The sequence below is a fragment of the Pieris rapae genome, chromosome 6, assembly GCF_905147795.1.
Source record: "Pieris rapae chromosome 6, ilPieRapa1.1, whole genome shotgun sequence".
In the NCBI taxonomy this organism is placed as follows: domain Eukaryota; kingdom Metazoa; phylum Arthropoda; class Insecta; order Lepidoptera; family Pieridae; genus Pieris; species Pieris rapae.
This window is the reverse complement of record NC_059514.1, coordinates 10,862,523-10,885,297: the sequence shown is the minus strand read 5'-3', so window position 1 is coordinate 10,885,297 and position 22,775 is coordinate 10,862,523. Positions and strand designations below refer to the sequence as shown.

At 33.1% G+C, this 22,775-nt stretch overlaps 2 protein-coding genes across 3 annotated transcripts; both read right to left on the bottom strand.

The window, feature by feature from the left end:
• Positions 1 to 9: 9 nt before the first annotated feature.
• On the bottom strand, positions 10 to 4,354 carry LOC110991668. Of its 2 annotated transcripts, none has more exons than XM_022257127.2 (7): positions 4,228 to 4,354; positions 3,367 to 3,388; positions 3,227 to 3,291; positions 2,417 to 2,538; positions 1,975 to 2,107; positions 450 to 510; positions 10 to 158 (listed from the first exon to the last, which is right to left on the bottom strand). In XM_022257127.2, the coding sequence occupies exons 2-7, from the start codon at positions 3,369 to 3,371 to the stop codon at positions 35 to 37; spliced, it is 510 nt and encodes a 169-aa protein (XP_022112819.2). In that variant the 5' UTR covers positions 3,372 to 3,388; positions 4,228 to 4,354; the 3' UTR covers positions 10 to 34. The 2 variants fall into 2 exon arrangements, with proteins under 2 accessions (XP_022112819.2, XP_022112820.2); XM_022257128.2 differs by having other exon boundaries at positions 3,227 to 3,285.
• Positions 4,355 to 7,655: 3,301 nt separating this feature from the next.
• LOC110991695 (altered inheritance of mitochondria protein 3-like) lies at positions 7,656 to 14,840 on the bottom strand. The gene is made up of 6 exons (XM_022257164.2): positions 14,736 to 14,840; positions 14,399 to 14,543; positions 14,169 to 14,242; positions 9,086 to 9,208; positions 8,533 to 8,910; positions 7,656 to 8,452 (listed from the first exon to the last, which is right to left on the bottom strand). The coding sequence occupies exons 1-6, from the start codon at positions 14,745 to 14,747 to the stop codon at positions 7,877 to 7,879; spliced, it is 1,308 nt and encodes a 435-aa protein (XP_022112856.2). The 5' UTR covers positions 14,748 to 14,840; the 3' UTR covers positions 7,656 to 7,876.
• Between the last annotated feature and the right edge of the window lie 7,935 nt (positions 14,841 to 22,775).

Sequence of the window (22,775 nt, the reverse complement as noted above, 5' to 3'; positions counted from 1 at the left end):
GATACACAATTATATTTAAGTAATCTTAAAATATTTATTGATTATTTAGTTTGAGGTCAATTTGGCAGATATAGGGTTGTCTTCGGTGACACCAGTAGTCCCGTAGTCCAGGATTCGCAGCGTCTATTGCACCACAATGAGGCTCTTCAGGATCATTACTAGAAATAAAAATAAAAGAATGCTTGATCTTTTATTATAAATTTTCCCTGTTCACATTCGCATCTGGCAGATCTTTAGTTTTGCAATCAAGTACGTGCCTATTAAAAATTAAAGAACACGGCGTTTTATTGTTTTTAAATATTTCGAAGAAACTTACAAAATCATAGCACTTTATTGTCAAAAACAATGTCTCTTTTTTTATTGTTGTAACCTATATGGGTTATGTTTTGTATTAAATTTCAATGAAGATGTCGTGTGAGCCAATCATCGTTTTACAGTTTAATATTTACCTAAAACCCTCTCCGTTATCTCCAGCCCATGTCGAAAAGCCAGTCTTCTTTATGTCTTCACCTTAAACAAAATTACATACATTTAAATATTTGTCACGTAGCCGTAGGAAAATTCAATAAAAATTGTCATCTTCGTCGGAAATCAGAAATGCACGTCAGACCCACATTCATTTTCAGGTAAGCAATAGTAATATATTATATATATTTATATAATGGGAGGTAAACAGACAGGAGGCTCAGATCTTAAGTGATACCACCGCCCATGGACACTCACATTGACAGAAGCCTCGTAAATGCATTGCCGGCCTTTCATGAATTATATGCAGTAGAAGATGCAGAGAGCGTACATCTCTACGCAACGCCAAGGGATCAAGCCGCACGGAAAGTGATTGGTCGTCGACGATTCGAATCGCTCTTCGTTGAATGCTGTCAAGTGGACTTGTACTGAGGAGCTTTTGCTCAGAGGTTTTTTTTCTTTATAGAACAGGGGGATACGTGCAGGAGGCTCACCTGATGTTAAGTGATACCGGCTCCCATGGACACCCTCAACGCCAGAGGGTTCGCGAGTGCCTTGCCGACCTTTTAAGTTATTTTTTCGGTGAGATTTCCATTTGGAGTTCCATGTGGGGCCGAATTTGAGCTTTATATAGTTGCAAGCGGTGTCCCGGAGTGAAGTACCGTCTCGCCTTCCCTTCCAGAAGAACGCGAAACTGAACGTCATTCGTAGCGACCAAGGGAGATTTTTTAGCGGAAAACGCGCAGACTTGTGTCTTTTTGGGGTTCAATTTGATTAGATTTAGTCTTTTAATATTTAATATAAAATTAAAGAATAAACAACCTCCTACACGATTAATAATTTAAATAAAGTTTATAAAATAAAGTCGGCACGTTCAAAACCGCGTTTATTTACGCAACATTAATTATCGGAGTCAATTATGCAGCAATAAGCATAAAGCAAGTGGAGCGTCAAAAATAAATCAAATTACTATAAATCGCATATTTAACATAATCTCGTTTTCAATTACCGAGGGAGCGAAAGAGCGCAATCGCATCGCGCATTGCAGCCTATCTCAGTGATACATTGCCCTGCAGTACATGACTAGCCTATCAATTATACTTCTCTACTTTCTTCATAACGACCAATCTATTAAAGATCTAACAACTTAAATCTAAAGGAAACAATTATTATGATAAAGATTGTGACGTGTTATTGAATCTGAAATCTGTTTACGTCGATTATGAAAATAGGTTCCCAGGTAATAAATAGGACTGTAACATTTTGGGTTCCGGTTCTATTTCAGGTTGGAGCATAGAAAAAGTAGAAATTATCCTTGGTGGGAAGGCGTGAGGCATGACTTGAGGCACATGAAATCCTGATTAGGTCAGGTAGTACTACAACCATACAATATTATTTCAATTAAGTAATAGTAATGTAACAAACAAAATAAATTTTCGATGGTACGTACCGTGCAATAAGCAGAATTCAAATATATTATTTTAATATAATAACGTAAGAATATTTTACCGTAGATGTTTCTCCAAATTGTATAGTCTTCTAAATTATTGATTCCAAGCCAGACCACTAATTTATTATCTGTTCCGTTGATGCTGGGGTAATGCATACCACGGACTAGTTTCTGGATAAAGAAGAATTCGTCCTGAAAGCCAAATTTAATCATCACACAATCGATAATTACAAAAGATGTAGATCTGTGGTAACATCACGATTATTATCATATCGTAAAAAGGAAATGTAAGAACCAGTACAATCGGAGCTACAATCAACCATCGAATCAGCCATAATTATTTATACATACTAATTGCAGTTTGATAAGTAAATTAATCTTTCGTGGCGATTATTGGATATTGAAATTAATAAATACAAACAGTAATTATTGGTATATCTTATGTATGTCCTAAAAACTATTGAAATATATACCAAAATGAGTAATATAAATAAAATGGACCTGTGAACGAGGCACTGCCAAGTGCGCCCCAAGTTCATTGCACGTGTCTCTAGCCACCGGCCAAGTTGCAGATTGATACATCAATTTGTAGGCATTTTTAGTTGCTTTGTTAAGGATGAAACCTGAGATGTAAAAGTATTTCAATTGTATTTTGTTTATTTGGACGATACAATAAAGAAGGCCATTACCGAGTACCTACTATGTCAAGTGGCCTGTCCCGGCTTCGTTCGGATGGACATTTATTTTTAAACATTATTTGAAGATATTAATATGTTCTTTAATAGTGTGGAACATTTTTTTTGTTCTATCATCAATCTTTTTCGCAGTGCATTAAAGATATTTATATGCATTTTTTTACAACTTGGATAACACTATTGTAGTTTTAGTAGTGATCCTTATTTTTTTATTGCAAATTAAATAGCATTTAAATAAAATCGATCCAGTACTTTTTGAGTCAATTATTTACAAACATACTTACAAGTTACATACAAATCTTTATTTTTTATAATATTAGTATAGATTATTAAACTGTTAATAATACATTTTAATAATTAAATCGTTTGGGTTCATTTAAGAGGAAACATGTTTTTGTAAAAACAATGAATTATTGTGCAATAAAATTTATAACTTTATCTTTTCATGACACGTGTTCGGCTAAGTCGCGAAATATTTCATAATATCTCAATTTCGTTAAACTAAAAAGTTTTGTCTTTGTATTCTTAACTATAAGTTAAGTTGTAAAATTATGAGGAATCAAAAAACGATTGGTTTAATTCTAGTAATTAAATAATACAATAATTAATACCAGACCTTTAGGTATGCCGGCTTCCAGAAGTGTACCAAATAGAAGAAGAAACGAAACTTGAATTCTGAAACTGGACATTTCGAAAATGTTTCATTACATAAAATGATTTAATACCTTAATTAATAAAAATTATATTAAACATTACCTCATTTTAGTCTGCTAACGTTCTGAAAGCAATACACAAAATTATACTTCACCGTTATTCACTAGTTATTTTAACGATATTTGATCAAAATAGTAAATAAAGTTATTAATATCTTTTATTCTACATACATATAAGGGCATCGGATAAAAGTTATTTTATAGATAAACATGCCTCGATGGAGCGTCCTGAAACGACCTTGTCCTATCAACAAGGGTCAAATTACCCGTATTGCACGTGGGCTAAAATTACACGTTGATAAGCATACCTATTACCTAGTATCATTTACATAAGCGAGCCATGAACATTGTTTATGCACTGATGTCGCATATATTGAGAAGTTACATAGTAATTGTATAAACCTTAACATTGCTCCAACAGGTTATATGTTTTTAGAAATTTAGATAACTTCTTGCAAGGTAAAATTACAGCCTTCAAAGATTTTATTGATTTCCGTACCGTTTTATTTTGTCAGAAGATGGCAATAGTGCCCAGATAGCAATGAATGTACTATTGCTATTAATGATTAACTTTGATAAATTAAATTTATTCTATTTGAATTGAGTCTAACTTTTGATTTTATGGGGGAAATTTTTTTTTTATTCAATTTCATATGTCAGGACCATAATATTTCATAACATATGCAAAACTATTCGTTATTTTATTAGTCAGTTATTTATTATTATATTATGAAAAATATCATTAAACTCAGTTAAAAAGTCGTCCGATATAAGCAAAGGTATATGAATTGTGTTTTATACGTTTCGTTATGGAACAAAGAAAACAATGTAACGTGACCTAAATCTATAATCTTTCCAAAACATTGTGCAGAGTAAAACAAGATATATTGAATCAAAACGGTACCTTCTTTCAAGCCACAAGCTTCTCAGCGTAACTTTTATTAAGCGCGGGCGGCGTGAGTTGTCCTCGACGGCAGGCGTTATAATGTTAAATGTACTTCTCGAATCTCGATCCTCTAGAGAACAGTTATGCGAGGCCAATGACTAATATTGTCCGAAACAACGGTGATATCAAGTTCCTTTAATATTTAAATGAGCTAACAGATCTACTGACACACTATATTTTTTTCACTATTTTATATGGTTCGTTTTTGAGCTTTGTACTTATGGTCGACATTTAGGATACGGTTTTGAACGTCATGACATATGGTGTCAGTTAAATGAAAGTCATTCATTGTTATTGACGTTTATTTACCCAAATCCATAATAAAACCCATGTCCGGCCCCGTGACCCCCATATTTCCAGCCCACTCCGTAACCTCCTATGGCATTCCTATACCTGTCTTCGTCGTGGTACTGATATATGGAATCCTTTCTCTGCAGCGGAATAACAGAAAGTTGGTTAACTGGCACCAACTCATGAATTGGCACCAAGTTAAGTTTATTCTCGTTCCAGCGGTTTCCATGAATTGGTATGACTTGCAGACTGGGAACCAATATTTGATATTGATAGGGATAGGTGGCCGCTTTTTTCTGACGTAAGCTCTTTTTTGCTATTACTTTATTTGGTGCTGTTGAAACTGTAAATATGTGAGTGATGATAAGAAGAAATATGAGGCAGAACTGCATCTAGAACAAACCAAATGCAGTTATGTTAAAAAACAAGTGCTATCGAGTGTAAGACATAAAATGAATTATAATAACCGATTAATATTTATCCTACGTTGACAGCGGCGTTTTCTTTCATTAGCGAAATTAATTTATAGTGTTCTCAAAATGGTAAGGTAAAATAGGTAGATAAAATACGTAAAATGGCACTAAATAAAAGGCTATTTTAGTAAATTAAGATAGATTGACAGTTGAGCAGTAACCATCAGACACCCGTATCATTCAAACTACACCAAAAGATTAAAGAAACGAACCCTTTCAATGAAGTTACGACCCTTTGGCAAATCGTTCGGTAACTCAATACAAGAGAACATTTGACACGTAAATTGTTCTGAAGTCGAAGCAATGACGTAGGAATGCTTATTGAGTGCCGGAGAGACATGTGTCACTCCCGTGACACGTTGACACGCTGCCGATGAAAATAATCTCCAGGGCGGCTTGTTCTCAGTTTGTGAGTTTAATCTCTTATTTGCAAAACACTGGGAACCCTGACACAGGTATTTTTTACTAAAAAGGATTTCCAAATCTTACACCTAGCCATGAAATGTAAGTACTAAAACGGAATAAACATATTTATTTATTTTTAAATTTAAGACAAATGTGTAAAACAATCAGACTGTATGTATTTGCCCAACGATTAGGAGTACTAATAAAGCACTATGATTATTCTTTGGGTCTTATAACGGCTTAGATAAAACAAAATCGGAAAATCCTTCCCGAAAAACAGGTACATTTGCTTGTTTGTCTCGACGTGTGTTAAGTTGCATAAATTTTTTTTAGAATAATAATCACTATAATAAAAATATAACTCTACTTACGGCGAATTTCACAATATCGAGAATACTAATCCTATGTTTTCGCCTTTTGTTTTATATAATGTTTGGTCGCTAAGCTTTGAGTAAGGCTATATTGTGCTTTTGTGGCCCTTAATAATGCGATGAAAAGTTAAATTTAAATTTTGTTAAAGACAATAGAACATTCAGTTTGACTACATATTTGGTTTCAGTTCCGATATTTTAACTTAAGAACTATAATGTACCTAGAGATATTTGCGTATCTGGCTATGTACCATGATCATTTGATTTGAGTACCATTCTTTGGTAGGTATGGGTTTTGTGTTCATATTTACAAAATATATATTTTGTCTAGGAAATTAATACCAAAATCTAGTAATAAATATTTTATTGTTAATAAAACGCAACTTTAATGGCCGAGATTACAAATTCGGCATTGACAAGAATTAATTTGAAGCTAGTTTTGGATCCGATATTTTATAAATTGTAAATGCATTGTAAATTTATGACAATGACAGGTAAAAGTTATTTGATCGAATAACCGTTAAAACTGATAAGAAAGTAGGTACGCTTGAAATATATCTCTTAATAAAAAACTCTTTGTGATTACGATACCTATTAATAACAAAGAATTTGCATTTTATTGATAGGCAAATAAATTCAGTCTTCTGTGCCGAACGGACGTCGTGGGTCGTTCTTTACTTTACGAGCAAATGTTCGTTCAAGTACACGACTTTAGAGTAGAAGAATACAGGTAGTTGAGTAGAAAAACTGATACACAAAGGCCGGCACCTCACCCTCTCCAAATTGATGTCAATGGGCTGCAATGGCTGCTGCCCTTTTTAGGCGTCCCCTCGTTTTTTATTGAATATTAAACAATATTTAAATAAATGATAGATATATTTATCAAAATCTTCATATTGTGAGATAGCAATGATTTATATGGTGTTAATATTGCAGATTGAGGAATGTGACATGTAGACAGAAACGCGAGGCCGAATTGACCCCGTGTTCAACTCATTTGCATGAAAGGTTCGCTATGGGACGGTGAATTATTGAACAGCTGTGCTTTACCGTTCGTTACGTTCGAGAAAAAGTCACTTCGTAAGAGCCTGCATTAATATATAAAACCCAAGTAATAAATATACGTATTATGAACTGTTCCTTGTAGGAAATAACATCTAAATTGAAGTCACTACCATCAAAATAGATAAATAAGTTTATGAAAGATCGTCATTATCATCGTTATCGTCTTTAGTCTCATTTTACATATTTATTAAATGTTCATGATAAATATGATTATGCTTAAGACGGGATCCTCGAAAATTGGTTGGCAAATGATATTCTACAAGATCCATTGTTATGTGTCGAGGGTCCCGTACAATTAGCATCAAAATTATATTTTCATCCTCGCTTATTACAGGCCGCATTTACACTCTGCTTAATACTTGTGCTAGATTTACATCGTCTAATATTAAATAGTTCTTTAACATTCACAAGTCACTTAACAATAACATTCGAAACAAGAAATGACCATTGCGGATATAGTTTGTGTGAATGGGATTATATTTTATTCTTGTGTGCAAAACAATACTTACAAGTTGAAGATATATCTGTGAAAGGCAACCGACATTATCTATACTGGTGCCTGCTTCTAGTGGTATAGCTAGAAATATGGAGTAAGCGAGGCATAACTGAACCCTAATAAAAAGGGCTTCAAGGACTTGTGTTGCGCGAAATCGTCTCATAACGGAAATGGGTGTTAAATTTATTTGAATAGGTCGAAACAACCCATTCCCAGGAAAAATGATGTAATAAAACAAAAATATACTTATGTTAAATTACTGTAATTATAATTACACAAATAATTTATTATTTTAAATTGACAATTTGAGAATTCAATTGTTATACGAAATCTTATCGAATACGACTGATAGTGCTTACGCATTTGTAATAATAGCTTTTATCATTTCATTTAAAACTAAATTAGCTTGGCCATTCATTGATAATTACAATGACGGTATTGATAAACAATTATTAGCACAACTTTTTGGCATTTTTTTATAAACAGTAAATCACAACTTAACTGTACTATTGTTGCCCAAAAATAGAGTGTGCGAATTTTCCAAAGTATTGTACCGGGGGAAAGGTTGGTAAAGCGACTTGAGCAGCATAGCCGGCGTTTTGTGCGGGCGCCTGTGAGTATTGTTGAGCCACTTTCGTTTGGGCAGCCTGTGGCTGAAGTTGGGGTTGAATTTGCTGTACGACTGCTGGTTGCTGCAACTGTTTGAAGTACACTTGTTTCTCATTCTGTTTAGACTTGACATATTGTGGTTGATAAGGCTGAATTTGAAGAGGCGGAAGTTGTGGTTGATATTGCACTCTTCCCTCACTCTGCTGGTACTGTTGGTAAGGTTGTTGTTGGATTTGGTACTGTGGAGCTTCATACTGCTGGATCTGGTACTGTTGTGGTTGCGCTTGGTATTGGGGTTGTTGTACTTGTGGAAGTTGATACTGAATTGGTTGGTGCTGCAGCTGATACTTGATTAGTTGTTGGGCTTGTGGTTGATACTGCGATTGTTGTTGTTTTTGTGCAACTTGGTCACGTTGGTTTTGTGCAAAGGATGCGTAGCTAATGGCACCTTGTGAGGACTGAGGCGTGTACGTCTGTAAGAAAATATGATAGAAATGAGTTGTCAAATTTAAAATGGGAAAATTGTGTCACTGTAACACTATAAATATTTTACCTGTTGGATATTTTGAGTAACTGGTTGTGGTTCAGGTCTGGCTTGTTCACCCTGATACGTTACTGGTAACTCTTGACGATAGGCTGTTTGGGGCTGAATAGATTCTTGAACGAACTGGAGTTGATCTGGGGTGTACTGTTGATACTGAATCAAAGGTTGTTGATAGTTGATCGGTTGGTTTGATATGGGAGAAGCTGTTTGTTGATAGTTAGCGGGTATCGGTTGGGGTACCGAAGTTTCGTATTGCTGAAAAATTTGTGGTTGATAATTGGCGGCTAAGTTAGCCTTCGGTATTGATTGAATGTTCTGAGGCTGAATAGAGTGTTCCGCATACGCCAATTGGGACGGCACAGGCGGTGAAACTTCGTAAGTTGGAAACTGCAAAGATGAAGCAACAATAATTAGACGGTATTTAATGAGTTCAGAGGTCGGTAGTCCTGACCTGGCTGATTGACATCATTTATAGAGCAATATTATCTGTGACTATTGACGTATTGCACAAATGAAACTTGTTTTTAATATAAAATATGCCTTTAGTCAAACTCAATCTTACCCTTGGTTGGTAGATGGATACAGGTGAGTAGAGTTGGTTTGCAATGGCGGCTTGGTAGGGTCCACCTTGCGCTAGTACATCCGATATCTTTGAAAGTTGAGGTACTGGGGTTGCGTATATTTGCTGAAAAAAACAATGCGTTTACATAGTCTTAACTTTTACTTGCTACTGCTATCAATATTGCTAGATTTAAAATTATTTAAAATTAGTGACTATAAATGATCATTTCTTAATCTTCTTTGTTTTAAGATGATATACTAAGTCTAAAATTGATTAAAATCCCAGTTATCGGTTAAAAGCATAGAGATAATGTACCGCTGCGCCCACGAAAGAGGTATTACCCCCTCCCCATTAACACCCTCCGTCGATAAGCCGATTAGTGTCACAATTATGAAGGATAGCTCCCCGAGAGGGAAATCCTCCTTAGATATAAAATATTTGGTTTCTACTGATAATATTAAAAATATAATACACACAGTTCTTAAATTTTTTATATTTTATACACAAAATTTTAATATTGTCAAACAACAAGAAGAAGTTTTGAAGTTATAAAATTAATTAATCGAAGCACTTATTCACACATCTACTCTAGGTAATGGAGGGCTGGGAGTTACATTGCAAGAGCCACTTTAGTATAATGAATAGTCAATCGGAATTTTATAAATCGTTGAAAATGGTAGAATAGATGAGCTGGAAGCTATAAATAACATCGTGATTACAGTCTTCGGCGGGGAATTGGGAGCCGACACCGTGACAGGCAAACCTACATTTTGCCAACTATTTATAGTGCAATCCTTTTTACATACAAGCGAACGAAAACTGTAATTATATATAAGACTGACATCCTGTTATTAGCAACAAAGTATGTAAAAGTGACAGTAGTAAGAAGGCACATACAAAACGTAACACTTTTATTGTATATTTAATTATAAAAATCTGCAAATTTAGTGCTTCTTAGAATGGGTTTTAGATGATTGTATGAAGTAACAAGTCGATTATTACGTGTCATATCATGTAATGGATAATGGGTTCATGTGTATAAATTTAATATGGTCACACAGAACACTCGTAGAACTTCTCAAGTCAAGTCCCGATGGGCTAATACAGACGTTGAACAAGCAATCTATAAACTTATAATTGGCGCCTTGAAGTTAACGAGACAAGAGAACTGTCGCGCATAACAGCTGATAACCATACTTAATGATATTGTTGATTGATTTTTACCTCTGAGAACTTCCAGAATCATGTAAAGTAATGTAAAGATACGCGTACATGATAGAATGAGTACGTACCAGTAGTAATAAAGGTATAATTTTGGGAAATGACCCTATTGCCGATTTTGATGTGACGTTAAAACATTGTGTTCGTATACTGTTACTGTGTACGCGTATTTTCTTTTTTCATTTGTAGTATATACACTGTTGCATGTATAATTCAATAAGGCGCTTATAATATTTTATGAATTGAGAAAAAATACTGGTAAAAGGTCGGACTGTAAGTAGAGCAGTCTACGGGGTGATTTGTATGAAGAGAGTAAAAAGTGACTTTCAATTTAAAAGCAGTTAAAAGAAGAAAAGCGAAGACATTCAGAATTGCAACTATTGTCTGTAGTTGCAAACGTCTTTATATATATTTGTTAAATCAAGTACCAAGCGAATCTTGCTTTCTACTTGATTTAACAAATATATTTATAGCTTTGCGAATCGAGCTTACAGATCTGGTCTGATCTGATCTACCCGTTATTAATTCCTTTTCGGTCATTATTTGAATGTTTCAAAACCGAAATTTTTGTAGTTTTAATACACATCTACAACAGTTTAGTGTCACATGTAACCCATACCGTGTTGCCTCGGCAATGTTTGATGGAAAAAACTTGCTTACTCTTTATGCATTCGGTAATGCTTCAAACCTAAATAATACTTAAAACGGTTAGCGGTTTTAAATGTGTGAATTTGTAATACTTGAATTCCTTATAGTCTATGTTAATAGGTATTTGGAACTTACGTTTGCTAAACATAGCAAAAAAGGTTTTAACTGTACTATTAAAAATATGTCTAATATTATATTGTGATAATGATCTGAAACGCGAGTTTTATGAAGTTTTACAATCGAAGAGACAGATCAGATTAATTCGTGAAAATGCATTTTCAAGGTAAGACTGACCCCAATTTTAAGTAAGTCAACAATGTACTTAGCTGTCTATCTTTAAGCAGAGAGTTTTCGATTCTTTAAATAAGATTTTTCACGATGGACACACTAAAAGATGATTTCATTAGCAACAAACTAATGAAAAGTAATTCATCTAAGTATAACCTTATATTTGTTTGTTAATTAAATTAAAACATTGAGACAAGAAGCAACACGAGACGATATATCATTGTTAATGACATTTGCCGCTTTGAAGAACTCATCATTTTCTTCATCAAATTAAAACAAGTAATTTACTTGTTATATAACGTACTTCATTCTCTTATTAGGTGTCACCTCGGTTGGATGAAATGTAAAAGGATAAGGAATATTTATATTAATTATTCATAGAAAAATAAAAATCTCTTAATTAGGTTTCTGTCCAAATCATTTTAAATCCCTACTGATAGATACTTATATTTGTTGTACAGCTAACGGTTAGTAAAATTATTATAATAATGTTGAAATGTATATTTCAACAGGAAGACTAAATGCACATAGATAAAAAACATTTAGATACTTTTTAAGGAATATACATCAGAATATCAAATTCGGGGTTGAATGTTATGATTAGATCCACTGCATGCGAATTTGCGATTAAAAGATAAAAATGTCTGCCCTACCGCCTATTTTCTTTCTCACTCACAAGTATAAAGCGAATGGCCGATAACAGCTCTCATTACGTATTTAATAAAAACAAGTTGTACTCATTTACAATTACATAATTTAATGTTAAGTAAAGTTATGTCACTTATCAATGGACGCCTAAACTTGTTTTGAGTAATTAAACGGAAATTCAGAAAGTGATCGCGTATATAGTTTATAGTGAGTTTATTTGAAATAAATGTTTCCTAAACACTGTTTAATCTTAATAATAAACTTAAGGTTTCACATTAAAGTATCTCTGTATAGGAAGGGCGGAAAAGGAGCTGTAGACTCAATTGACGTATAGTGATATCGCCGCCTGTCACCGAATATGATTCGGAAAACGGCATTAACACTAACGACGAAATGGAAAGCGTGAAAATGCGAATTCGATAAATAGTCCGTAGTGGCAGCTGCCGACACTTCGCTTCAATTTTACTGTATTTTTAATTAAGTTCAAGCTTTCGGCATACCCGTAAGTAAATTGACGTTAAAACCAAATGCTGATGAAATCCAATGAATCGAATTACTAGTGTTTGTTGTGGTTGTCAGTGTCAAATTAAATTGATCTTGTCAATAGTAAAAAAAAGTCTCTCAGTTTTAAATAGAATTAACCAAAAAAATATAAAACGCTTGTTTTCCGTAATCACTACAATACGATTAATTACTCTTAGGAAACCTTACAAGAAGTGTCATTGTGCAGTGTCGTGAGACTTGTCTGTTATTACTACTCTCGTGTGTTCCGAAGTTTTTGCATTCTATTTCCTCTGAAATGACTGCCTGGTTACAAATAAATAGAAATCTAAAAGATTAATTAAGAAAAATTAAAATGTAACTTCATAATATTATACTAAAAAATATTCCAAGTACCAGAGTGAACATACACAAATAATTTGCACGTCGAATAGATGTTTGAAGGAAGTGTCTGTTATAATTCCTTGGATTAACTATTGCATGCAATGTCAAATAGTATTAAGTATGATTAATATACTACAATTTTACTTTCTTATACAAGTTTCATAATTATTGAAGCACTAGTAATTAAAACTGACAGTCGTTAGGATTTTCTAAATGTATTAATTAAATTTGCAATTCATGTACAGGTTGGATATCCTAATCGAGACGTTAAGAATATGTTAAGTTTACGTAAGCTCGCGGCAGAAAGCGGTTATTTTAACCAGTAATTGCATCATGCACATGACATAAGTGGATATATTAAGGTGATAGTACAGCAGGTAGTACTTAATAACCAATATTATTAAACAATATTTGACTTAATTACACAAAAAAAAAATTCCAACACAAAAAGCGACTCAGCCAACTCTGAGCTCATGCATTTGATCGGATAGTTATCATTTCTAGTTGAGAAGCAAAGCCGGATTTCTTAATAATACTTGAATAGGTATATATTATAATGAATGGTTTTATGACAATTTTAGCACAAGGGTGCATTTCAGTGATTTAACCGTTATTATGTGGGTTTTTAAGGCGTAATTTCAAAACTTTTTGAGGTAATGTGATCGTATATAATATATTGAAACCTTCGAGCATAGCCTGAGATGGTGGAGAAATGAGTTTTTTCGGTCTCTGCGAAACATTGTCACAGGGTAAACATAAATATACAGCGAAGATATACCAGCACCATTGCAAAATGTCATGTACTGTTGGAAGTTTGAATACAATCATTACTTTTCATGTTTAACTAGTATCTACAATTAGGAAGTGACTCAAACACATTAATCTTACTTTGATAATCATTTTGTTAGTTTAATGGACTAACGTAAGCCTTTTATTGTCATTATTATTTAATTTAACTTTTCATTTTGGTAACTCTTGTTCGTACAATACCATGTTTATAAGAGATATCTTAACATAACATAACATTTTTAAGTAATAAGTGTCGCACTGCTGTTCGCATCCTGCGTTTCGTTGATATTGAAGGGACACAAATTAAATTTGTACCAAGTGATCCAATTCGTATCGAGATTATGAGATTGTCTAGATTCGCGAAACGTCTTTTATTTATTTTGTAAATACGTCTATAAAAGAGTATATTTTTAATAAACACAATATATAATAGAATAACAGTATAAATTCGATTCAATAATTTTATACGACTTTAGGCCAATCATAATAATTTGACTTCTTGTTTTGTTCATATGATTTTTTATACTTATTTGGACGATGACGTAGATTCTCTCAAACAGAATGTTGTCATTTCTTTCATTGTAACAAGTTAAGATAAACTAACCTGACTTGGTGACTGATCAGAATGTGTTTCTTTGGTACTCGCATACTCAACACCCGGAGTGGCTGAAGATGAAACTGAAAATAAGTGAAACAAAGTGAATCTCTGCTGAATATGTGGAAACTGTGAACATTTTTCGTTCTTTGCAGCTGATATTTATTTTCAGGGATTAATGCCTACAATCAATATATTAACATTTTCTCTTACTATAATATAATTAGACAATTTGGTACCTGAAGGCAGCAGCGGCGTTCTCTTCTCAAGTCCACTATTTCTATTCGAATCTCGTTTCTCTGTTTCAAAGTCTCCTATTCTGTCCTTACTTCTTGAGTTGGTTACTTTAGCGGCTTGGCAGCTGGCCACTAGCAAGATGATTAACTAAAACAGTTTAAATCTTCATTAAATATTTTATCCATATGTTACACCATTTTAAATAGTTCAGTTAAAAAAGTGCCTTAATAATTTATAACTTTCGCGAAGGCAATTTATTATGAAAAAAAGTATATTTTATCGTTTAATTTATATTACAGAAAACAAGTAATTTGTATGGAACTAACACAATACACTAACCGTAAGTTTCATATTGACACAGTACACTCGGTAGCCAAACACTTTCTACTGTGCAGCCTCTGGCACCCGCTACTTATAAACTACATTACAACCTGATCATATAAGACCTGATTAAAAACAAAACAAGTGTGATGTAAAGGCCTTTGAAGATCAATTTTAACGGATATAGATCTATACGAAGCCAGTTTGTTACACAAGTAGGTTGAATAGATCAACTGACCGTCTGCAAAGTACTTTTTATCATGTATTTTCTTTATGGGTAAGTAGATGATTAGTTTTTCTGGATTATTGACCTCTAACTAAACAGTTTAAGTAATTTAATAGAGCGTTATTCTCTGATTCCTGTGTTTCAATTAAAAACTCAGTAGGCCGAACCATAAATCATGATGAGTTGTTTTCAGTGAGTGTCAATAAAATATGGGATATTTATGAACTATAATCACTTGTAAAGCGGTTAAAACTTGTCAAGTAAAAAATGTCGCAGTGTTGCTTATTTTGCCATTTCTTAATACTTAATTTCTGCTTCACTAGATAATTCGCATGTTCTGAATAACTGCCAATTATATGGTATTTATATTTGTCAACATATTTTAAGTGCTGCTGCTTTAAGTTAGCTGTATTTTAAATAAAAATTACACATATTTTTATAATTAGAAACATATTTAGTCTTTACATATACCCTTTATTTTATTTAGAAATATATTATTTTTAAGCACATAATTATTGTAATTTTTAAACTATATGTATTTCATAAATGCATTTTCTGTAAGTGCTTTTAATATTTTCATACACAGTCCTTCAAGAAAAGAGATCACAAATTCTTAAAAGGCCGGCAACGCACTTGCGAGCTCTCTGGCATTGAGAGTGCCCGTGGGCGGCGGTATCACTTAACATCAGGTGAACCTCCAGCCCGTTTGCCTCTTGTTCTATAAGAAAAAGTCCAAGCCCGGTCTTTTAGGAGGCTTACTGCAGAGCGCAACATCTCCAACATCCGCAACTGGCCCATCATGGAACTACAATGGTATACCGGTTTGGTGGACGGGGGTTTGTGGCTACTGGGACCTACAGTAGTAGCTAAACAAATATTATTATTTCGAACTCGTGTTATTTTATACCTCCGCGTACATATTATGTTCTACTCTTGCAGAAAAAAACTACGCATTTAACTTTGTGTATATATATATCGACAAGACACGGGGTATGTATACATAGCGGATTACAAATTGTGTTTCATATAATATAAGTAAATATTTTGTACAATTAAAATTATCTTTTGATACAAAAGTTTATCATAAACCTATAAATCTCTGTACTATTCAGTTTGTCGAAAATAATTACTATGCTGTTGTAATAGAATACTTAAGTAATAACCGGGAGTAAATAATATCCAAAACTAACAAAGATTTTTTTTAATCTCATCAAGAAATGAGCCTAAAAGTAATAAGTTGTGTTAATATTCGGCATGTGTCGTGTTCTCCATAGATAAGCGACGAAGTTCCACTCTCACGGCCGTCAAGATTCCTATTGTTGTGCTTACACAAGTGAGACTAGATAATGTTGTTAAGTAATGTTTACAAAGGTAATTAGCTATTTAATTAACCAAAAAATAAACGCTATTATGCCGGAGCTTTTTGTGGGTGTACATCACAACTGCAGAGCGTTAAGTTCTTGAAAAGTTTAACAAAGCAAATTTTTATGACACTCATGTACGTGCAATATACAGACAATTTAAACAAATTTTTATTATATAACACATTAGAAACGTTTTTATTCTCACATGTTAGATGTATTTAGCATATCAAATATTATAATGTGTAATAATTATTATGTAAAATGCATCTATTTAAATGCACGTGAAAGTTATTCCTATTTGATAACTGTTAAAACAATGTAACATGCTAATCATGTACCTACTTAGTCATAAAAATCAGCAAATACTAAAATATTTCTGTAAAGTTTGAATCATTCAAACACACTCCTGTTAAATTATTTTAAGTAATCTTATAAAAATACAAAAAGAAAACTTTATTGTAAAATAAATTCTTCTCAGCTAACTATTAGTCAAAACAGTTTGAAGGAATGTCTATTTACTTGACTAAGGCAACTACATAGGTCCTATAATAGAGGTCAACCATGGCAATGTATTAAGAGGTATCGTTAAAATAAGGTCAACTTTCACTGTTACAGTTGGAACACATATATCCACAGGTGTTCTTTACGTCATATCCGAAAGCATAACGTATCCGGTCATTGGTGACTCACGACCTCATAATATGGCCAGAGGGATGGTTACACAATGATTATATGATAACACAGAATCCTAATCGAAATTGTACATTAGACGCGGTGTTTTTTTTTTGATAAAAGTATAAACAAAAAGTTTACAGAGCTTCTTAATCATAATGAATTATTTAATTTTAAGCACATGTAAAAACTTAAAGTACGGTAACACGGGGAATGTTGTGAATAAAGCAGCCATGTTTTTAGACGTTGCCAGCTAATTTTATTTAATTGCAACATGTAATTTGGGAGCTCCGTACATGTTAAGGTAACTGGCTCAGGGGCGTCACATTTTTTAATTTCATTCATATTTTTAACTATTTCAGTAAAGGTGATTTATAAATGCTTAGCTGTATTTGAAAGTCACACACATATAACGTCGGTTATTAAACGTTATAATAAAATTAAGATCTAAGTGATAAGTTCTATGCTCTAACCCCCTTATAAGTTCCGTAGCGTAATAGATCTTTGCTAATGGGTTTTTTGAACAAGACAAACATGCGTACAATTGTTTTTTATCTTTAAGTAAAATCTGTATTTAATTATTTTACTTAAACGAAATGAATATGTAACTGATATTATAATTTGATTCCCATTTGTTTCGAGGTACGGGCAGGCAGCCCTAATGCTTAAGCCCGGATAGACTTTATCGTACATAAAATTATAACGAGAAGGCGCGCGACTCAGCGTTTATTATGTGACAGCGGCTTATTTGTCTCGGAATTATACCAATTCACTCAGAGTATATTATATACAAATAAGGGCATGTGGGAATCACCTAAGCCAACATTTACAGCTGAGTATGACTTTAGCAAGTTTTAATTAAGTTTGCTCAGTTCCTTCTAAGTGTTGACAAATATGTTGATTATATAGAAATAGTGGTCACTACACTTAAATTTTCTCCTGGGATAACTGACAAACCAACGGTTTACAAAATTATTGTAAAGTTATTCGGGCAATGACTGGACTATTATTAATGGCATTTGCTCTTAATTTGGAATATTTCCTATTAGACTGGTCAACTATAGAAAACTAGTAGCACGTACTCAATTGGCTTTAGTTTCAAAGTACTGAAACCATCTGCTCGAGACTGCTACACAGATGTTATTCTTCGCACGAGGGTTTTTAGTTAGCCTTATGTCTAACAGTTTGGTTGCGAATCTCCGGTGGCTAAGTTTTGAAATGATTGTAAAACACCTCTACTTAGGAGACAGTAGCTAATAACAAATTTAGGTAAAAAAAGTGTTGATGCTTTTAAAATTTGTGTAAGTACTATAATAACCGTTTCTAACAAATAGTTTACACGATTAAAATATTTGACGATTGCTGAGTTTTGACGATTTGACACGCTTCGGTTACCGTATTGAATAAATCTTGTGTGTAGTCGGCCAATGGCTTTTGCGAGTGCTGAATACTTGTGATATTTTATTCAAACGTTACTGAGCTGTTGAACAAATTCCCCGGCGTTTCTTGCATAAATCATCGCTTTAGATGTGCCTTTCAAAATATTGCTAAAAGCTTCTACTGACTGAAACTGAAGTTTTTATTTTAAATTCCGATTGATATCACTACATTTTTTAAATATTTTCTTATTACTCTCACTATTTCAGGCTTATAGTATGATAAAGAAATAATTTCTTACACTGCATAATTATAGATACTGAAAACTGAAAACCTGTAAGCTTATTACTCATAGAAAATACAATATAAAAAAAACCATGATAAATTTAAATGTCAAGATTACAATAATATCTTGATATCAAAATATATATAAATGAAGAACGTCCACTGAATAAATGTTATCAGACAGTCCATCTGAATTTAGGTTTCATCGAAATTAGTCCAGTGTAATTAGTCGTCGTAAACTTTGTAATATTTTCTAGGAAAATCCTAAAACCAGCTTAGCTCCTTCAAAACACATTACAAGACAAGGAAGATAAGAGTACTCTTCTGACAAAGTTGTCTTATTGTTCTTTCTTTCTACATCACTAGATTATTATTGCATTTATATTATGTAAAAAAAGGATCTTGCAAGTACTAATATAAATGATTTAACATTACTGAGCAATGCTTGTAGTATACTTCGTGCATTATCTTAATCAAGGGAGTCGAAAAAATGTGATAATTACAGGAATTTAAAACATATTTAGCTAAACGCAACACGCTACACACTTAAATCTCTTCGTATTTTACAAACACGTGATTTTATATTTATTATTGTATGTATGGTTAAAGATAAAATAAATAAAAAATAGAAATTTTAAATTATACAGAACATCTTAAATACATTAAATTAAAAAAAAACACCAAACTACAGACTAATACCCATTCTGTTAAGTCAATCGCTTATTGTAAATTATTATTATTTGACTTGTATTTTTAATTGTTGCCCAGTGGCGTATGCGTATCAGCGTAATGTACATTAATAGTATCCTACATCTGGTAAAACTCTAAGAAGTACCGTGCATACTTATACTTATCAAGACTCTTTCCATTGAATTTAATGCATTTATCTAGTTCGTGACCAAGCCACGGGGGCTGTTGAAAAATGTAAAAGAATTCGATTAATGCTTCCTCCAAATTGATAGTATGGACTGACCGATAACCTTCTAATTTGTCTCAAAGGAGCTTAACCGTCCAGATCTAGACCGTGCAGGGATCTATCAATGCGGGTTCTCGTTAATGGATATCCTTTTGAGCTATCCAGGACAAGTAACGATCCTTTATAACTGCTGGTATTAGGTTAAAACTATATATGAGCTAGTATTAGTTTCAGGGAAGCGTAATCATTAAAACGGAATCAGACAAAACGTCCATTTAATAAATCTCACCACGGTGTAAACGTAATTTGTTGGGAAAAGACAAATGAAAACATTACTTATCGTAATGTTTTCATTGTAATAATTTAATAAATATATTATTATTAAACGTACATTATCAAAAGCGAAATTCTTTCGTTTGTAGTTTCAAACTTAGTTATGAAAACATTTTCGACTAAGCCAGATTTTTTCAGACTGCAATTAATTAACTCGATTTACCACATTACAACTTTCTTAGACGACATAATAATTGCAACATACGTATAAAAGCTTAGTTATGAGCATCAAAGGACGACCAATGAAACGTAGTTATCGATTAGTACAGCGAATGAATCTATTTGAAAGAGATCATCTTAAGACGATTAAACTCTAAATAGAAACGTAATACCGGTCAGTTGAAGACCAGACCTAATCTATTGGTTCATCGATTAGAAGTATTGACGATGAAGGAAGTTACACTACCGATAAGGTCGTTTTAAACCATTTTGCAGAATTGTATCTATCGTGTGTAATTGATTTTAAGTTTAATATTTATAAAATCCTCGGTGGTGTCAGATAAAGCAGTAACCGGTTTATATCGAAAAAGATATGTGACCGAAAAATCTTAAAATTATTTGTAAATTTAACTTTTTCAAAAAATTCAATTTCATTCTCATGTTTTGATCTAATCACCTCGGTTTGTCGGATGTGGAAGCTGTCGGTGCTGTTAACGCTCGCAACACTTCGCTCGGAATGGAATCTGGGTTACGTATGTCATTCATGAACAGCGGGGGTTATAACCTACGACCTCAGGGATGGCAGTCGCAAGTTGAAGCACTGCTTTACACACATCACAATAACAGTTACGCGAGTTAAAAATTTTATTTTGCTGCTACGACATCTTTTTAAATAGAACAAAAAGGCTTTAAGTTATATTTTCTCTTAATACAAAATGTAGTCCGGTATCACAGTAATGGTAATTGTGATGCAGTAAAATTAAGTAAACTGCATCAGTGAGGAATTATTCATGTCGCGTAGACGTCTCCCGAGCGTCTGAAGAAGAGATGCACGAAATAAAATATTAAAAAACTTTTAGGAACTCTTGAGTCTTAACTCGGGAGAGTGCTTGATGTATGTAAATTTTGAAAAGTTAAATTCTGACGTCGACTTTCATACAATTCTCGCACGTGTCTGTTCAGAATTTTTCCTTCCTCTTATGAATATTTCACTGTTAATACGAAACTCATAAGAATTTTATTGTGAGGTTTATCGACAGTATTGGATGGTTTAATTTAATATCATACACGAGATAGAGATGTCATTAGAGTGTTTATTTATTTTTGGGAAGCCTTCTCTGTTGAACAGCGCTAACCATACAAATGTTATTTTAAAAAGCTTGACAAAAATCAAAACAAATTGTTTATTATGTCCGTAAACAAGATTTTTTATAAAATTTATAGTATTAACTTTCCTTTTAATATATTACGTATATGTCCGTGCTTGTTTCAACTACAGAAGAGAAACCAGTTCCAAAGAGACGAAAATAAAAAGTTACATTGAGGACTATAGATGAAGTGCCAGAGGGACAATAAATTTCGTCTAAGAAAAGATATTTTCGGAAGCGCAGAGCTGAGTGCAGACAAGATGGCTCTAATTCAGCGGTCGTCTGCACTCAGCCTTATTTATTGCATGGACTTGCACTTGAGACGACCCAAGATTTTGCTAAATCAAACATTTTCCTGCAGATTTTCTTCCATCCAACCCTAAAGAAGTGGCCATTTTAATTAAACCATAGCAACCGTGAAGTAGCTACACCTGTGGTTTTAACTCTGAGATAAATATTTAAAAACCCTGGCATTACCTTCGTAAATCCCATAGGGCAAGGGACACCGTAGCAGGTGGCAGGACGTGGTCTGAGGCCATAGTTTCATATCCCCGACGTAGCTTTACCGTTATAAATGCATTATTAACAAAATTATTAAAATTTCTTCTGAATTCTTAATGTATTATTCCTGTGAGAGCTCTAAAAGATGTCAAATTACTAGAGCATGTTGTCCCCTGGGGAGAGATTGTGTCACATTTCTCCTTCAGAGTTTGTCGACCAGTAATTTTTTAAATTTCTGTCCTTCATAGATCTATTCATTTCTCATAAACTAGTAAGTGTTTTACACTATCCAAAAGTGCTATCATTATTATTTACTTTACGATTATAGGATCTAATTGCTATGAAAAGTATAATTTTCGGTATATGTATCCCTCATAAACAGTTAATTAATATGTTTTGACCGTTTCAATCACAACGTAAAAACAATTCGTTAGAAAGAGACGAATGATTACTTAAAGCTTATTAATTAAAAATCTAAGCTCTCCCTTATGTTGGACCAGACTGCTCAATGTGCCAATTTAATTTAAAATCGGTTAAGTAGTTTAGGAATCCATCGCGGACTAACATCGTGACAGGAGATTTATATATAATATTAAGATTAAAATATCAAAATACCGAATGAATGACATCGACTCATCGAAGAATGAAAATTATACAATAAATTTCAAATTATGATTAAAACGCTTCTACTTATAACAGAGACGGCAGTTTTACAACGAAACGAGCACAATTTACATTCTGATTAGCACTTCATAATAACGAAGCTTCAATACAAATGAGATATAAAACATAATTTTATTCATAACCGTTTCTATCATCCTAAATTTGAAATTCATTTTAGGGAGCTCTAGGAAGTAAGCAGTCGAACTCTACCTTGGGGTCGTGCGTTGGAGTCACAACTAGACCAATAGTTTTTCTTTCTATGCCTAGTAAAAAATAATGATGAAGAAGACGCATATATAATTCTAGTGCCATAAGGTTACTTTTGTATATTACATTTTATTGTACAGACAATTTATCACTGAATAAAAAATTACCGTTGTTATGTATATTTTGTTACTTTATAATATAACACTT

What these genes read in the sequence shown, in the direction of transcription:
- LOC110991668 (XM_022257127.2), bottom strand. An exon ending in GGAAGCCGGCATACCTAAAG is followed by an intron (nt 2,539 to 3,226) that starts GTCTGGTATTAA and finishes TTTACATCTCAG; the next exon opens with GTTTCATCCTTAACAAAGCA. An exon ending in GATAACGGAGAGGGTTTTAG is followed by an intron (nt 159 to 449) that starts GTAAATATTAAA and finishes TTTTATTTCTAG; the next exon opens with TAATGATCCTGAAGAGCCTC.
- LOC110991695 (XM_022257164.2), bottom strand. An exon ending in AACGCCGCTGCTGCCTTCAG is followed by an intron (nt 14,243 to 14,398) that starts GTACCAAATTGT and finishes ACTTATTTTCAG; the next exon opens with TTTCATCTTCAGCCACTCCG. An exon ending in CTGATCAGTCACCAAGTCAG is followed by an intron (nt 9,209 to 14,168) that starts GTTAGTTTATCT and finishes TGTTTTTTTCAG; the next exon opens with CAAATATACGCAACCCCAGT.